This window comes from Pipistrellus hanaki (assembly GCF_964339955.1).
Source record: "Pipistrellus hanaki genome assembly, chromosome: 4".
Lineage (NCBI taxonomy): Eukaryota > Metazoa > Chordata > Mammalia > Chiroptera > Vespertilionidae > Pipistrellus > Pipistrellus hanaki.
The window spans coordinates 8,093,294-8,111,688 of record NC_140506.1 but is presented as its reverse complement, the minus strand read 5'-3'; the positions used below and the strand labels follow the sequence as shown (position 1 = coordinate 8,111,688).

Genomic DNA, 18,395 nt, shown 5'->3' with positions numbered 1-18,395 from the left:
ACAGCTTTCCAGACCGCACTGTGGTCAGGGCAGGGTGACCTGAGGGGAGAGGGCCAAGGGGAAGATGAAGTGCCTGACTCACTTTGCTGGCCTATGGCACCGGCCCTGCCTCCAGGCTGGTTACAAGATCCCTGTTTTCATTCCCAAGGTCCCAAGGAACCCTGTGTCACAGTCATCACAGATATGAAGACGCTTTACAGCGCGTATGTCTGTGAACTTGTTTGCATACTTTATTAGATTTTTGAGTTCCTGGAGAACAACGGCCTTACGCTAGGCCCCAAAAGTGTTTATTTGATTTTGCTTGATTGAATGTAATTTGATTTAACACCCAATGAATGTTTTTCTTAAAATTCTGCTTCCTTAAAAATGCTGACTGTGCAAACAAAAAAAAAATTAAAAAGCTAAAAACTAACAAAAAAATGCTGACTGTGCCCAGGGCTCCTGGCACAGGAGAGGCTGTTAAGAACGGATCCCCTTCAACCCCCCAACCCCCCATCTTCTCCTCTTGCCGCCTGGGGAGAGGGCACACACAACCCGGGCTTCACCTGGGAGGGGACCCCTCTGAGAGGAGGTGATGGTGGAATACTGCGTCCTGCTGCGGACAGGCCCAGCGTGACTATTTTAATTTGTCAAGAAAGTGAATTCAGGGGGGACTAATTTTGCACAATATTTTTGTGAAAAGCGAGTATGCACCTATATGCTTTTTTTCTTCTGGGGAGAAATTAAGCCTTTATCTGGGATAGGGGTGTCGAACTCAATCAGAGAAGGGGCCAAAATCTAAAATCCAGCCTAAATCGCGGGCCGAATGGTTTACTGAACAGTCATAAACTGACAATGTCATAAACTGACAGCGGAGTGCAGTGATGACAGCGCGGTGTGGGCCACATTGCAAGGCCTGGCGGGCTGGATTTGGCCCGCGGGCCTTGTGTTTGACACATGTGATCTGGGACCTCAAAAAGGCTTGGGACCCCAAAAGGTAGTACCTACTGCTTAGGGGGAGTGGAGAAGTTGGCAGAGCATTAGACTTGTAGAAACAAGATCTCGACCACTGTCGTAAATGTCCAGCGCCTTCTTTGATGCTAAGTTTCCTTTCGGGATGGTAATGTCTGAGCCTTGTGTTTACTTCCTGCACCTTGCACAGCCCTTGCCAACACCCAGCAACCAACAGGGTCTGTTTGACCGTCAAACAGTGACCAGCGAGGCCGACCTGGAGAGCATTGCTGCCTGCTCCCTGGGACCTCCCGGTCTCCCTGCGTGTCCTCGCTCCTCACCAGCCTGCGTGTGCTTACAGCACCTGCCCCTTTCGGAGAGAGCAGGGATGTCCACTTAGTATGTTTTCAAATGTCCAGACCCTTTTCCATGTCCAACTACTGTCACTGCCAGCATTTATTTGTGTGTACCTCTTTGGTAAAGATTTTACATTAGGTCGCAAATTCTGTGGGATACACAGGCCTTCCGGGGAGGAGGGCTTGTGTGGAAGCGAAGTGAGGCTGGCTTTCCCTCAGAGAGGAGGCCTGTTTCTTGTTCTTTTCCCTAAGTGAAAAAGAGCGGAGGCCCTGTGAGAGCCACGCTGATTGGAGTTTATTTTATTTTTAAATATATTTTTATTGACTTCAGAGAGGAAGGGAGAGGGAGAGAGAGATAAAAGCATCCATGATGAGTATCATTGATTGGCTGCCTTCTGCACGCTCCATACTGGGGATCAAGCCCACAACCTGGGCATGTGCCCTTGACCAGAATGGAACCCGGGACTCTTCAGTCCGCAGGCCGGTGCTCTATCCACTGAGCCAAACTGGCCAGGGCTGATTAGAATTTTAAACAGCAAACAATCCGAGCTGCTCTGGAGCAGCTGCTCAGGAGCAGCAGGAGACCTGGAGGCTTCAAACCGCAGGTGATTTTTCTAACAAAGTGCACACAGCTGGGGTTAGGCTCCCAGCCACGGAGCAGGAAGGAAAAAAGTGTTTTTTTTTCTAAAGCAGTAGCTTAACTTGCTGGCTCAGCACATGTTTTTCCCTATGATAGTTTGGAAAAAAACGTGCTTGGGACGCCCTCTTTCCCCTTAGGCCTTCCTCCGCCCCCGACTGTACCATTCAATCCGAAAAACCGGGGTGATGGAGAGGATAGCAGGAAATTGGTAATTGCCAAAAATGTTGCCCCCTCGTTGCTCAGCGGGGAGCCTGGTCCTTTCTTTTGGGGCGATTGTAATGATCGGTTCAGGGCGGTGCTCTGCAGACAAGGTCACAGCCCCGGGAGCTGGACTTGGGACTGTGGCTGGGGGCGGGGGCCGGGGCGGTAAACAACAGGACTATAAATATCAGAGGCCCTGGCGGCCAGCAGAGCGGCTGCTGAGCAGAGGAAGATCAGCCTATCCGAAGGGGCTGTCTGTGTAAGTAGCAGCTCTGCGTTTTGCATAATATTGATAGATTCTCTTAGAGTTTGGTGAATAAGATGATTCTGAGTCTGGTAAAGTGTTTCTTTTAGAGTAGATTTTAACAGAAGAGGCAGGTAAAGAAAATACAGAAGAAAGAGAATAAAACCCTGTTCCCTGGGCCGTGGCTGGTGTGCTTCTGTGGTGGTCTCTGCCCCTCTGCACGGCTCAGCTTGCAGGGGGGAGCAGGGGAGGGGAGAAACTGAACACCGACTCTGCCAAAGCGGTGATGTTCTAGGGGCAACATTGCATGATGAAGCTTAAGTACTTCCCTCTGAAATGCAGAGTGAGGGCTCTCGGGGCAAAAATAGCCCACAGAGTTGAAGAGCAGAGGTGAAATATGGCCATGCTACAGGGATTAGAAATGTCTGGGGCATTGTGAGCAGTTGCAGAAAAGAGGAAAAAAGAAGGGAGCGAAGGTTTGGCCCACATGCAGGAATAGTCACCCTGCAATGGGTACGCCCATGTCTTAATCGGTGCCTGGGGCTGAGTTTGCTGTTCAGTGGTGAGTGGGCACTTTTAGGTGGATGTGGAAGGACCCTCAGGAGCCCATCCGAAGTTCAAGGGGAGGATGGGAAAGGTTCTGCACATCCTGGCTTTCAGTGGGGAATTCTAACCACTGGTGGGTCTGCCTGTGGCCGGCAAACCTAGGTTTTGTGATTGAAAAGTGGTGAGATTCGTGACATTTACAAGTTCGTTCTCATTGTTATTGGATCAGCTGCCAGTAAATCCAATTTGATTATTTATCTCCATTATTTTTATGTAGCTGTCTGACAGCTATAATTATAATCAGAAGTCTATTATGTAAAAGAAAAAAAGATCTTAAACACAGTTGAACAGCCTGATGGTTACAACGACAGAGGATAATCTGGAAGTGTGAACTCTAATTCACTATCTTCTGCTAATGGCTTGAATTATTATTTTTTAATCAGAAAACTAAATGGACAGGATTGAAATAGCCTTTCCCTTTATACTCACTATGCAAACAATTGAACATTACGCTCTGTGGAAGAGTGAGAGTACCCAGAGCTGACTTTTTGCTGAAGGCTCTATAGTTACTGAATTTAGATCCTGAAGAGGAGGGATGAACTAGCCATCCCAGTAAGAAACAAAACAGCCCGCACGATTTTAATGGCCCCTTTGCCATTTTAAGACATCGGCAAACAAACAAAAAGCCCTGGCTGCTTCAGTTACTACAGGCGACCTGCCTTCAAACTACCACTATTTCTCAGGAGCTAAGAGGTCACGTTTTAGAGTCAGCAAAACCGGTTTGAATCCAGTCTTCCCGGGGACTTACTGCCTGTGTGGACTGGGGCAAGATGCCTAAACTCCCTCTTAGCCACAGTCTCCTCACCTGCAGAAGGGGAAATGCTCACGTAGTTGGGGTGAACTGACATGATATCAGCAATCACTCAGCACTCCAGCATATATATAGTTTTAAATGCTCCATAAGTGGGAATTATAATAAGGATAACTATATCATCAATACAAACACTATACTAAAGAATTCCCTAGATCTCATCTGGCTATATCTTCTCCTTTAAAAAAAAAATATTTTATTGATTTTTTACAGAGAGGAAGGGAGAGAGATAGAGAGTTAGAAACATCGATGAGAGAGAGTCATCGATCAGCTGCCTCTTGCACACCCCCTACTGGGTACATGCCCTTGACCGGAATCAAACCCGGGACCCTTCAGTCCCCAAGCCAATGCTCTATCCATTGAGCCAAACTGGTTTCGGCATCTTCTCCTTTTTTAAATATTAGTTTTAAACGTGTTATACTAGTTGGGGTAGCCTGAATAAATTATTTAATTTAGGCTCTTACCATGAAGTATAAGGAGGAATTTTGTGGCGTTAATAATGTGGAAGAGGACCAGGTGTTATAGAGTCCCATCTATATCTAGCTATGCATTAGAGGCCCAATCCATCTGACATTGGCTTCTTGTTTTGGGGTTCACTCTAGGAAACTATCACTAGCTTCCTGTTCTCCCCCCACACCCACCCACTAAATAAAAAGTGGTTTTCTTTTTTATCCCACATCAGTTCCTGAAAAGGCACCAGCTGCCTAGCTCTGGCATTTTGTCCTGATCTCTTTCCCTAGTCTTACATTAACATGATCAGGTGTGGATCTTTCTTTCTCTGCTCACCTCGGCGGACTGTGTTCCTTTCTTCACCACCTCTCTACAAGTCGCTTGTTGTATCTGTAGCTGTCTGCTGAGAGCTAGCCCTAGCGCTGGGAATATTTCCGCTCAGGCATTTAACTTCCCTATTCAGAGAGGGCACCTTTTTACCCAAGAATGTGTCATCGAGTCCCAGGAACTCTCAGAAAGTATTTGCAGCCAACAGGCTAAGGGAATGCAGATTTCAGTGAGTCTTAATGGCATCGGGGCAGTGGCTGTGCAGCATTTCTCCTCAGTAGGATTTTATCCTTGGTCCATACCTATCTTGGATGTGGTAGTAACATTCAGGCAGGTTGTTTTCTATCTGAAGACATTCAGGTCCTTTAATATCGGCAGAGCGTTAGACATGTAAAAACAAGAGCAACAATTGGAAGCTATACCCAAGAGATTTACAAATAGAGAAGGGTTGCCCCTGAAGAGCTAAGGGCCCCTGTGAGCCACCTCTCTGGTGGTGGCTGCCCTCACTGCCACCTCCTCGTTTCATGCTCTTGTCACTTCTGTGCAGAATCCCCGACGTCCCCTTTCCTTTCTTAGGTTGGTCAAGGGTGGAAAGAAGCCATCAGCACTTGGTATAACTAAAAAAATCAAACCATGTTTACAGAATGTGACTTAGTTATGGCGGCCAGAGTCTCAGACTTTCTCATGCACCGTCTCCTGGAGACATGTTTGGCTCCCTTCAGGCACATCTCCATGGTGTGCTGCCTGCAGCATCCCGTCAAGCTGGATAGTTCAGGGGTTCTTGGACACCTACCCTGCCTCTGGCTGACCTTTTCACCTTTCAAGGAAGATTTGGTGCATGGAGGTCCAATGTAATGAGCCCAACAGCATGGCGACAGGATCCAGGGCTAGTATTTATAGGAAAGAGAGTTATCCTGGACTTACAGGAATGCCTGCTTATGAAGCCTTCCATGAAGCCTTCCATGAAGATGACAGAAAGCTCTTCTCTTTTTCAGGACAAGCCCAGCCATGTGGAGAAGCCTGGGGCTCGCCCTGGCTCTCTGTCTCCTCCCCTGGGGAGGCACAGAGAGCCAGGGGCATAGCCCCTTCTGTAAGCCGCCTCCAGCTTGGAGCATCGGGGAGCAAGACCCCATGCTGAGCTCCTCAGGCTCCGTGACCCTGGTTGCCCTTCTGCAAGCCAGCTGATCCTTCTGCCTCAGGCAGGCCGCCAGGTGAGATGGGCTTGCTGGGCTCTGGCACCTCTTCAGGGAAACTCTGCTAAGTATACATAGGCATAAAATAAAATAAAAATAGAAACACTATATTTATGAAGTCACATTTTTTTGAAAAACCATACATCTTTGGATAGAACATGTTGGAAGAAAAAAGAATAGGAGGATATACATCAAATGTTTACAGTTGTTTCCCTGGGACAAGGACAAGTTTTTCTTCCATTTGTGTACTTGTATTTTATACCGTCCTATTATTTGTGTAATGGAAATGTTCTAGAATGTACTCTGCAAATGCCTTAATCATTTCAAGGCAGCAAACAAAGACGAAGGAACACTGGAGTGACTAGACTTGCCACAAAAGTCTTGGGTCACTTAACAAGCATGTGAATTTACATACACCTGTTAAATCTACATAACAAATATGTGTAAAAATATTTGTTGGGTTACTTGCTAGCTATTGACTGGGTAGATTCCTCAGTAAGATGGATTAAAAATATACACTTCATAGGATTAATTTGAGAACAAAATGAACTCATGTTTGTGCAAGCATTTAGCATAAGGTTTTAACTGGGCACAAGTGCTCAGTAAATAATTTACAAAGTGGAAGTTTTAGTCCTTTACAACAATACAAAGGTGGGGGGGAGTATGAGTAAGTAAAACATAGTAAGAGTGTTTCATGTAGAAAACAAAGAGTGAGGAGAAAGAGATAAGTCACTAATAAAATTAAGTGAGATTATTCTTTTTATTTGTATTTTCCCCAAATATTTTAGTTTGGAAGACCTGCGAGTAAAGCTGGAGAAAGAAGGTTTTTCTAACATCTCCTATATTATTGTTAATAATCAAGAACTCCCTTCTCGATTAAAATATAATCTGCTTAAAAATGAGGTTTCAGAGCATATTCCTGTTTATCAACAAGAAGAAAAACAAACAGATGTCTGGACTCTCTTAAATGGAAATAAAGATGACTTCCTCATATATGACAGGTATGTATGTTCACACACATGCACCCACACAGACCCAAACACACTACCAGAAATTAAAGATGCCTGCTTGTATTTAATTTAATAGAAATTGATTTGAGATACAACCCTTGCTTTTATTTTATTACCAAACTAGAGGCCCAGTACATGAAAATTTGTGCACTGGGGAGGGTTCCTCAGCCCAGCCCAGCCTGCCCCCTCTCACAGTCTGAGAGCCCTCAGGGGATGTCCTGCTGATGGCTCAGGCCTGCTCCCTGGGGTGCTGCCTCCATCACCCTGCTGCTGCTGCCACTGCCAGCTGCTGCACCTGCAGGCCTTGGCCCTTGCAGCCGCCAAGGTGTTTTCATCAATATGGACTCTTGTCTCTTCACCACAAAAAAATGACAACTTTATTTAGGCATTTTCAAGATGTCTCTTTCATAGGATATGACAATTCTTTCTTTTTTTATCCTCCCTGGGGATATTTTCCCATTGACTTTTATTTTATTTTATTTATTTATTTATAATATATTTTATTGATTTTGTACAGAGAGGAAGGGAGAGAGATAGACAGAAACATTGATGAGTCATCGATCAGCTGCCTCTTGCACACCCCCTACTGGGGATGTGCCCGCAACCAAGTTACATGCCCTTGACTGGAATCGAACCCAGGACCTTTCAGTCCCCAAGCTGACGCTCTATCCATTGAGCCACACCGGTCTCGGCCCCATTGATTTTTAGAGAGCATGGAAGAGAGAGGGAAAGACAAAGAGAAACATCAACGAGAGAGGGACACATTGCTTGGTTGCCAGCAGCGGCGGCTGCTGTTTAGGCCCTCCCCTGGTGCAGGCACATGAAGGCCACCCCCTGAGGCCCCGCCTCCAACACTGCAAGTCCCCACCCACCCGCACCTGCTGCATGCATAGCTTGCTGATCAGTTGTTACTGTGACAGCGTCCTGAACAATTTGCATATTCCTCTATTATTAGTACATGTGGACCACTGACCAAGACTCTAGGATGTGTTGTTAGGCTGTGACTTCTTGTGTGGACTTCGTGCTGCCTTGGCAGCTGTGAGGGGCACATATGATTTGCAGAGATTAATTTGTGATGTCAGTGGCTTGGGCATGGACAGAACTTTTAGGTCAATTACAAATTGTATTTGACCAAGTCACAATGACTACAGTTTTGATATTGTTCATAGCAATATATCTGTAACATTTCTAAAAGCTAGTGGTAGACTCACTGCATCTTGCTCTGACCTGAGCTGGCTGAGAGCCAGGGAGCTTGAGACCCGCCAGAGGACCATTCCTAAAGGTCCGACCTGTCTTAAGTTATGAGACCCCTGACCCTACACAGCCTTCTTCCAACTGCGCTGGGGCCGGAGCATGGGAGCACGATAGAGAACACTGTGATGATGCCGGGTCTGTCCTTTCTTCCAGGTGTGGCCGCCTTGTGTATCACCTTGGCCTGCCTTTCTCCATCCTAGCGTTCCCGTACGTGGAGCAGGCCATTAAGAGTGCTTACTGTGAAGAGAAATGTGGAAACTGCTCTCTCACGGTAGGTCCCTCAATGATTTTTACTGGGAGAAAAAAGGAGATCTTTAAAGAGTTATCGAAATAAGTTAATGTTTCATGACCACCTTAGCTAGTCAGTGTTGGTGTACTAAAAAGAAACTGCAACAGGAATTTTTATCAGCACACACACTCCTTGTCATGTAACCTATTCTTTAAGATATCTTTTCAAGATCCATATTGCTGCTTTGGTGTAGAGTTTAGAGATTAAAAAACAATGTCGATCACATGTCTCAGTTACCAGCAAATGATGCTGCGAGAGGGTAAGTGCTCCAAGAACTCAGCCAACATACAGGCACGTCAGTGGAAGATCCTGAGCGTGGTCCATGCAAGAGCTTAGAGACAGCAAAACGTGACCACAGTGTGTTGCCTGAATTGGAGCGGGGCCCAGGGAACGTCTTCATGGAGCAAGGGTGTGAGGCGTTCAGCTCTTCCCAAGGTCTTAGCTGCCTGCCATCCTGCAGATGGGTCATGGCATTTACTTTGAAATGGGATAAATTTTCTACTCGTTCCCGAGATTTCTTTCCCAACACACAAAGCCAGTTCCATCCTAGTGAACTAGTTGAAGTTTCATGGTAGCTCTGCAGATCATTGTTCGCACATTCATGCTGAATCTATACAGGTGTTGATGAGAGATTGATAAATTTGTTTCAGACATTGAATGATGAAGACTTCTGTAAGAATATGTCTTTGGCTACTATGAGAAAAACCACGGAGGCTTCGGAGCCACAACACCATCACCATGGCCACCATCACCATCACAAGCATGGGCATCAGCACGTTCCCACCGCCCAGCCCTCCGAGAACCAGCAGCCGGCGGCACCAATCGAGTCTGAGCACGTCCCTCTTCCAGGTCTTCACGACCATCTAAAGCTCAAGGGCCCCCCAAAACAGGGTCACCCCGTGCACTGAGACGAGGCAGGAAGTGAAAGTTTACCCCTCTCTTCTCCACAGCAGAAACTCTGAGGAAAGAGGTGTATAAACCAGTTACTCTGAAAGTTGCCCAGAGAGTCAGAGTCAGCCGCTAGCAGCTGATGCTGACACTGTCGCCATCTGGCATTTGAGCGCACAGGGTCTGCAATCACCTGACAGTGTAGAGAAGCCCTCCCCTCTTTATGCAGCTGAGTGGGGCTTTGGGCAGAGGAGGAGAACGTCATCGAGTCTTGACAGTGACGCTTGCCTCCCGCTGCCTGACAGCTCGAGCCCACAGAAGCCAGCTCGAGCCCACAGAAGCCCACAGAAGCCAGCACCACCTGAAGCTGAAAAACCGAGGCAGAAATGTGACAGTGACCTTCAAACTAAATATCTAAACTAGGATATACTCCCAAGTCAGTCTAGACATAATTTGACTTAGCATATTTATAAACTACTTAATAAATGACTATAAAAGGAATTGGATTTGTGCAAACATGAAGAAATCTAGGATATTGACTTCTAAATTTTAAGAGTTATGCCACAGAAAAATTTGACCCAAACCATTTTTTTTGTTTTTATTAGAGGGCCACTGAAAGGTGATTGCAGCGCCTGGTTAGTCTGTCTTTCTTTTTCTTTTTCCAGTATTCTAGTTGCATTAATGAGAACAGGAACATAAACTATGACCTAGGGGTTTCTGTTGGATAGTTAGCAACTTAGAATGGAGGAAGAAGAACAAAGACAGGCTTCCCATTTTTCTCTCTCTCAATTCTCAAGGCAATGTTACCTTTGTCTTTTCAATCTTACGGTTTTAACTGATTCCACCTTTAAAGGAAGAAGTGAATTCTTGAGTACCTTGCTACTGACTACATTTTAAATATCCATTTATACTTTTTTATATCTAAGATTCAAATCTTAAATTTTATTTTCACCTATGAAAGAAGGCTTTATTATTTTCTTTACCTCGCATTGTATTAAACTCTTTAAGATTTGAGAATGCCTGTCGTGAAAGGTATAAGGGGAAAGAGAAAAGAATGTTGTCTATCTCTTGATTGCTAAGTAGGTATTTCCATAGTCAATGATGGCTCACTAGGTAAACTCAATCCTATGAGCCTGAACTCTGTTATGGTTAATACTGTTAAGAATGCAGTGTACAGTTGGCCAAAGAGTGGATTTATTTCAATAAACTCAATTTAAAAGCTGTCTCTTTCATTGTTATTACTTAGGCAGTTTATTATACTGACAACAGAAGTAAATTTTTCAACAGCTTTTAAAGAAGTTAAATAGCTGCCGAAACAGGTTTGGCTCAGTGGATAGAGCATCAGCTTGGGACTGAAAGGTCCCTGGTTCCATTCCAGTCAAGGTTCCATTCCTTGGTTGCAGGCACATGCCCAGTAGGGGGTGTGCGAGAGGCAACTAATCGATGATTTTCTCTCATCGATGTGTCTAACTCTCTATCCCTCTCTCTTTTTCTCTGTAAAAAAATCAAAATAGCCAAGACCGGTTTGGCTCAATGGATAGAGAGTCGGCTTGGGGACTGAAGGGGCCCGGGTTTGATTTTGGTCAAGGGCATGTACCTTGGTTGCAGGCATATCCCCAGTAAGGGGTGTGCAAGAGGCAGCTGATCGATGACTCTCTCTCATCGATGTTTCTAACTATCTCTCTCCCTTCCTCTCTGTACAAAATCAATAAAATATATTTAAAAAAATCAATAAAATATAATTAAAAAAAAAAGTTAAATAGCAACAAATGAATTAACTGCTGGCCTTAAAACCGTCTACGTTTAAGATGAGGATCCTTGCCAGCGGAGAGGCGCTGCTCGAGGTCTCGAATGGTGTTACGAAGAGTTGCAATCTCTTTGTTTTTTTCTTCTTGAAGATGTTGAAGCTTCTAAATGAAGCAAAAAAAAATTTGCTATTGTAATTCAAAAAGAAGAAGATTAAGTACAAGGTACAACAACAACAACAACAAAAAACAACAACAATGTTCTAGTTTAAGTAGAAGCAGGTACTGTATTCGAAAAAGACCTTACATTTCAAAAGGTGTAATTTTGTTTTTATAGTACATAGTGGGGGTAAAATTGGCATAAAGATGCAAAAACACACATTAGCACCATTGGTTTTAGTTTGCTCCCTTCTCCCTATAGAACTTGAAGTTGTAAAGAAGGAGTTGAGCAAAAAAAAAAAATCTACTGTGTGCTGAAATACAATAGCTTCAGAAGTCAGTCCACGTTAGTTCAAAATATATCACAGAATTCTTTAGACCATCCGGAGTCAGAGGACTTCTCTAGTGTTTTAATTCATCATGAAGACTTATGAGTTTAAATTGAAAGTGACCTTTAAAGATTATTCAAAATCTAATCTTTCTGATTATATGATATATTTTAAGAAATGTATTAAGTATATTGCTAGTAAATAGTGACAACTGTTATGGAAGGAAACTAAGAAACTTTATTTTCCTAAGCATGGAAGAAAAACTTACCCTTCTGTAGATACTCTGTGGCAAAACAGTAGAATCTTGATATGATTTTGGCTTAGATTGAACTCTTGCTAGTTTGGCATCAAACTAAATCAAGTTTTAAAAGAAAGTTATTGGGAATATTCTAGTTAAACAATTAGAAAAAATGTCTCCATAATTATAAATACAATCCATTATATCATTTGACATTTAATCTTTATTCCTATATAATAAAAGCCTAATATGCTAAGTGTCCGGTTGACCAGTCAGCCATTCAACCAATCAAAGCGTAATATGCTAATGATAAGTTAAGGCTGTTTGCTATGATGTGCACTAACCACCAGAGGGCAGACAGTTGACCAGTCAACCAGTAGCTATGATGTGCACTGACCACCAGGGGGCAGATGCTCCGACCAGTGTTAGCTTGCTGCTGGGGTCCAGCCGATAGGGACTGAGTGAGATGGGCCAGACACACCCTGGAGCCCTCCCCTGGTGCCTCCCCAGCTGGCCAACCTCCTGTGTCCCTCCCCTGCCACAATCATGCACCAGTGGAGTCCCTTGGCCTGCACCTTCTCACAATCCAGGACCCCTCAAGGGATGCCAGAGAGCCGGTTTTGGTCCTCTCCTGCAGGCCCGGCCAAGGGATCCCACTGGTGCATGAATTTGTGCAGTGGGCCTCTAATTAAGTATATTCTCAGTGTAACAGAAGATAGAAAAGTGTTTAAGAAAGAGCAAAGAACACCCAAATAAGATTAACCCTGGCTGCATGCTAAGATTACCTGGGGAGCTTTTTAAAAGTACCCAATACTGGGCACTACCCTAGAGATTCTAGGTTGGGTTAGCATCATCTCTTCTTAGAATATCAAATGTTTCTATCATGCAGGGTTAAGTATCTAGTTAAGAGGGTTGAGAATCTAGTTAACCTAAAGTGAGATAATATTTCACATTACTTTGAGTGCTTTTTAAAAAAGTATTTTTAATTGACTTTAGAGAGGAAAGGAGAGGGATAGAGAGAGAGAGAGAGAAACATCAATGATGAGAGAGAATCATTAATCAGCTGCCTCCTACGTGCCCCACACTGAGGATCAAACCCAAAATCTAGGCATATGCTTCGATGGGTAATCAAACTGTGATCTCCTGGCTTACAGGTCAACGGTCAACCACTGAGCAACACTGGCTGGGCAAAGTGTTTTTGTAAAGAAAATGTAGGCTAATTAACAATCATGGGAGAAAACTCATATACTCTTCTGTACAGATTTTGAGACAGAATAATAGAATTTGGATTTGCTTTCATTGATTTAGTTTGAACTCTTGCTACTTTGACTTTAAACTGAGGCAGGTTTTAAAAACAAATTCTCGTAAGGTCATTCTCATAGGCCTTATTTTTGGCAAAATCTCCCATTATAATTTTCCCTTCAGGTGGAGTTTAGTGCAGCCCCCCTATGGACTAACAATAAACTGTCTCTGAGATTGTGTTCTGGTTTGGGGAGAGAAGTGGACCATGACAATGAAAATAAACAGCAGGAGGAGTTCTGTCAGTCACTCAAAGGACTTGGGCTGACAGGGTCCGGATGGCAAACGAAATGCACACCCCAAGCAAGGGATGGGAAGTTAACAGCAGCTCCTCTGTATCTCAGCTGCGCAGTCAGCTTTCTGTGGTGTGTGGGTCACTTGATGGAAGGCAGTAGCAATCACAAAGCACCTCTGAGGTCAACATAGTCATCTTTTGCTTAATGGTTATACACGTTTCAACACTGTACCTTACCGATAACCCCCAGGATACTAAACTAGCTGGAACATGAAAGTGATCTTAACTGATGGTGAATTATGACACCATAAGATAAAGTGGGAGTCAGGCTGGGTGAATGTGATAAAAAAAGATGGAAAGGGAGATTAGTAAAATTTAGAAAAAGCTTCAAGGAACCAATATATTGTCAAATATTCGTATCTTTATATTTTGACACCTGGCTAAGGAACCTACTGAAGGGCTCTCCAGTCAAGAACTAGAATCTCAGCTGAAGCCGGTTTGGCTCAGTGGTAGAGCATTGGTCTGCAGACTGAAGGGTTCCAGGTTCGATTCCAGTCAAAGGCATGTACATTGGTTGCGGGCACATCCCCGGTAGAGGGTGTGCAAGAGGCAGCTGGTCAATGTTTCTCTCTCATTGACGTTTCTAGCTCTCTATCTCTCTTCCTTCCTCTCTGTAAAAAATCAATTAAAAAAATATTTAAAAAAAAAAGAAAAAAGAACTAGAACCTCAGCCTTCCTGATGCCCTATTTGAAGTTCATTTAAACCACATGTGTCAAACACAAGGCCCGCGGGCCAAATCCAGCCCGCCAGGCCTTGCAATGTGGCCCGCACCGCGCTGTCATCACTGCACTCCGCTGTCAGTTTATGACATTGTCAGTTTATGACTGTTCAGTAAACCATTCGGCCCGCGATTTAGGCTGGATTTTAGATTTTGGCCCCTTCTCTGATTGAGTTCGACACCCCTAATTTAAACAATAAAAAAAAGTTTGGTTCGTCTGCCTCTATGATATTCTACACATTTATTAGGGAGACATTTGTCTCTTTTTATCCTAAGTAAAGAAAGGAATTTCTACCGTTTCTGCGGAGAAGAGTAACACTAAGGATTAGAGACACTCCCCACTGTGTGCGTGTGTGTGTGTGTGTGTGTGTGGGGGGGGGCGGGGGCGGGGCGTGTGTAGGGGGAGTGGGTGTAGGGGAGAACAGTTCTATGAAATCTGCCTGGACTCAGCTGTAAAATGCAGGTGATCCCTGAGTTACCTGACCCTCTCAGAGGAAACAATACTTCCCTAGAAACCAGGACATTTGAATGACTGAAGAGCCCCACCTTCAGGTCAAGTGTTGAATGGCAGCGTAACTGACATTTGTGGAGTTTGAGCATTGCACGCGATGGAGAATGCTACTCTTGAATTTCTCTCACTATGATAAAAAAAATGCCCAAAGTCTGGTCTAAATTAAGGGATGCATCCTCAAATGTAGAAGTCTTAAACATTTACCTCTAGCTGTAGTTTGATTATTTCAGTTTGTTTTTCCTTCTCTTGATTTCTTAACTTTGCATTTAACTCTGAAATTTCCATCTCCATTTTCTTTACCAGTTCTTTATTCTTTTCTTCATTTAATTCGACTGAATAAAACAAAGTAAATAAAATTAATTCACATTAAAATTTAAAAAATCTTATAGTTTTTAGTATTTTAAATGATGCCTGAGAAAGTAAATTTTATTAATAAAAACACACACAGTATTTTAGAAACTATGTGCAGCATACCTTTAGATATTTTTGACAAGCCTTTGCAAAATGCTTGAAACACAGAAGTCACCCATTGAATGCGTTTTAAACAAATAAAGTGATTTGTACCCTTAAGCAACAGTGGCCTAGAGATTAAAGAGGTTAAACTGCATGCAATGCTCAGTGGCTAAAGACGGATAAAAGCCTAGGTTTCTAGGTAGAAAGCCCCCAAATTCCTGGGTGACTCCAGAGCCACACCAAGCACCTGCATACTCTGTTCCATACAATTGGCCTCTCTGACATTCAATTCATGTTTTTATGTTTCATCAAATTTCCTCTTCCCTGAATTTCCCTATTCCTATAAATAATGCCTTACCATCCAAGATGGGAACCTCAAGGGACTTTCCTTTAGGGAGAAAGGAAAGAGTCCACTGGTCTACAACAAGTATAATGCACATACATAAGGTATCATTAAGCATGAACAACATACACTGATAAACAAAAACAGATCCATAAATAGAGAAGCATCGATCAGACTGTCAGGCCTCAGAGGGAAGGTAGAGGAGGGAGAGAGGTAGGGGGAGAGATCAACCAAAGGACTTGTATGCATGCATGTGTCCTAATCAATGGACACAGACACCAGGAGGGTGAGGACATGAGTGTGGGGGTTAGTGGGCAATGGGGGGATAAGGACACATATGTAATACCTTAATCAATAAAGAAAAATATAATAAAATAATATTAAATAAATTTTAAAAAGAAAAGACTTTTAACTATGAAACTACTTAACTCTCAACACAGGCTCATAAGATCTGCTTTACTGAAGGAAGAAAATTTCACTAGTGAAATGATATTCAATATGCTGAGTATATAAATATCAAAGTTATGAATTAGACATTTTATATTAATTTTATACATTGTTTCACAGAAAATAATATTAAGTGCAAACACTGTGATTCCAATTTAGACATGTTGTAATTTATATCACATAATTTAGGCACAAAACCTAAATTAAAACACATCAAGGCCGTGTTTATTCAAGAAAAATTAATATATGCATTTGAATTGTTTTATTATATCTTAGAATTCAATAAATTAAAAATAAAAACTTACCTTTTTTCTGCATATCCTGATAAAGTTTCTTTAATTCTGTCTTATGTCCTTCCTCTTTGATTTTCATTTCACTTATAAGTTTGGCAATGCTATTCTTATATTCCTAAAGATGAAAATATATTCATTCTTCAATTTAATATGTACATGCTACTTTTGATTAATTAGAAAGGTGAAATTATCAAATTTTATATGTTATCATATCTAGAAGGTAAAGATATTGTTTAGTTCCAATCAGCTTTCAGAAGTACCAATTTCTGGTCTGAGGAGACAGAGACCTTCTAAAGATAATGTCTTTTCACTTTTGCTTTCTGAATACTCATCACTAGTGTAATGAATAATACTCATTTCATAGATGCTTGAAACATTTTGTTTCATTTTATGAATAAACGCCATGACAGATAAAATAGATCCAATAAAAGCCAAAGTTATACATCAGAGCCAATGGTAGGTACTATTCAATAGACAACCAGCTTACCCTAAAGTAGGATGAATCCTTATGAATGTGGGATGAACTTCTGTATGTAAGAATTATACAAACATCCCTAATTCCCAGGAAAGCAAGCATTACCCATCGTAAAGATTAGCTTTATAAAGGGGGGGAGGGGTTAGAATAGGATGGATTTGGGATTTGAGACGTTCTCAGCAGGTGCCTGAGATTTGCTTCTTAGGTTGTGGGAGCATATTATGCTAACATGGAGAGGGGCATTAGGTTGTTGATGAAAGAGAAAGTCCCCAAAGATAAAATTCACAATTTTCCTAGTGGTATGTCCCCACATAAAGAAATCACTCACAGGCCCAAGATGTAGGCAGAGGAAAGGACAGTGGGAAGAATAGTGAAGAAGGCAGTAAGAAAGAGATAGCAATGAAGGCAAGCGGTGAAGAAAAGCCTCTGAACACTAGGAGATAGGGACTTTGCTTTGAATCACTGTTGTATGCCCTTCTCCTAGTGTCTCTCTCCTGATATATATTTGTTGAATGAATGAGAGTGCCAACAAAAATTAAATCAGAACGAATCTCAGAAAGGAATTGGGAGTGGGAAAAGATTAACCAAATTACATACATGCATAACTCATAAATACAGACAATAGTGTGGTGAAGGCCTGGGAGGAGCAGGTATAGGGTGGAGGGAATCAATGGGGAAAAAAGGGGGAGATCTGCAATACTTTCAACAATAAAGATAAATTTTAAAAATTAAGTGGGAAATTCTTAGCTTAGACCCAGTGAATGGGTTTTTGAGGATCCATTAACTTCCTAAAATTGTATGTAAAATTACACACACACTAGAGGGCCAATGCACAAAATTCATGCAAGAGTAGGCCTTCCTTCCCCAGGTTTCCGGCACTGCCTGCCCTCTGGCACCCAGGACCTGGGCTTCCCTCGCAGCCCAGGCTTCTTCTGGAAGGTTCTCGGAAGGATGTCTGGTCTAATTAGCATAGTATGCTTTCATTACGATATATGTGAATATGTACTGATGAACTTTCTCCTCAGAAAGGGTAACAGCTTTTAATAGATATTCAGTGATACTGAAGAGGTAAAAAAGCCCAGCTCTCCTGGCTTAGATGGCTATGACTAAACATAAAGGTACATCTGTCCAGGTTACATAAGTTCAAGGGGATCTAGTCCAGACTCATACTGTGATACTTACCCTGCCAGGCAATTTGCAGGAATGGCCAAACCTATCCAAACACTGACTTTGATTAAAGCTTTGCAGGTAAATTTCCATTCTTCATATGCATGTATCTAGGTTCCAAGGTGGGCAACTACTGAGCGGTTTTCATAAACTACTCCTGACTCAATGGTGCACTGCTCTGAGAAACGAGACAAACCTATCTACTTTTCATTCCACATTGACTTTGCCATCTGAAGATGCCATCACTACAGTGGAAAACTTCCGTTATTGATAAGACCCAGGGTTTTCACTCCCACCCCCAGGCCTGGAGTCTAACTCTGTCTGGGCTGCGCTATCACACTGGATTCTTCTCCCCCGCTTCAGCCTGGGCCAGTCCTTCCTCTTTCTAAGGGGACCAAGTCCCAACAAGTTATTCTTGTTTGCCGTCTGGGAACCTTAAATGCCAAGAAATAGCCTCTGGTTGTATTTTAGTTTTTATAAAGCTTAGGGATTCCCTGTCTACAAATTACAAAACCTCTCCCAGGCCCATAACATGCCTATTAAGTTCCTCCAGAGTTTTTTCTGGGTAGTGGTTTTTCATGTTTTGGATGTGCCTGGCGGTTTTGTTCTAGAGAACTCTCATTGGGTTGAGGCCACCTTCAGTTTGCTTTGGACAATAGCTAATTTAGAATTGCAGTATCTAGGGCTGTGGTGTTTTCTCACCAATTTCCACCCTCTGAAAAT

General features: G+C 42.9%; 2 protein-coding genes across 4 annotated transcripts in view; one reads left to right on the top strand and one right to left on the bottom strand.

The window, feature by feature from the left end:
- The first annotated feature begins 2,175 nt into the window (after nucleotides 1-2,175).
- Nucleotides 2,176-10,422, top strand: SELENOP (selenoprotein P). The gene is made up of 5 exons (XM_084881699.1): nucleotides 2,176-2,386; nucleotides 5,561-5,776; nucleotides 6,547-6,759; nucleotides 8,176-8,293; nucleotides 8,962-10,422. Exons 1-5 carry the CDS (start codon nucleotides 2,205-2,207, stop codon nucleotides 9,472-9,474), a joined length of 1,242 nt encoding a protein of 413 aa, XP_084737825.1. The 5' UTR covers nucleotides 2,176-2,204; the 3' UTR covers nucleotides 9,475-10,422.
- Nucleotides 9,981-18,395, bottom strand: part of CCDC152 (coiled-coil domain containing 152) — a 23,658-nt gene continuing 15,243 nt past the window's right edge. For all 3 annotated transcript variants that reach the window (XM_084881707.1, XM_084881706.1, XM_084881708.1), the window contains exons 6-9: nucleotides 16,043-16,145; nucleotides 14,699-14,826; nucleotides 11,701-11,784; nucleotides 9,981-11,109 (exon numbers count right to left, since the gene is read on the bottom strand). In XM_084881707.1, the coding sequence (XP_084737833.1) occupies nucleotides 10,987-11,109; nucleotides 11,701-11,784; nucleotides 14,699-14,826; nucleotides 16,043-16,145 (438 nt within the window). In that variant the 3' untranslated portion in view covers nucleotides 9,981-10,986. The remainder of the gene's footprint in view (nucleotides 11,110-11,700; nucleotides 11,785-14,698; nucleotides 14,827-16,042; nucleotides 16,146-18,395) is intronic.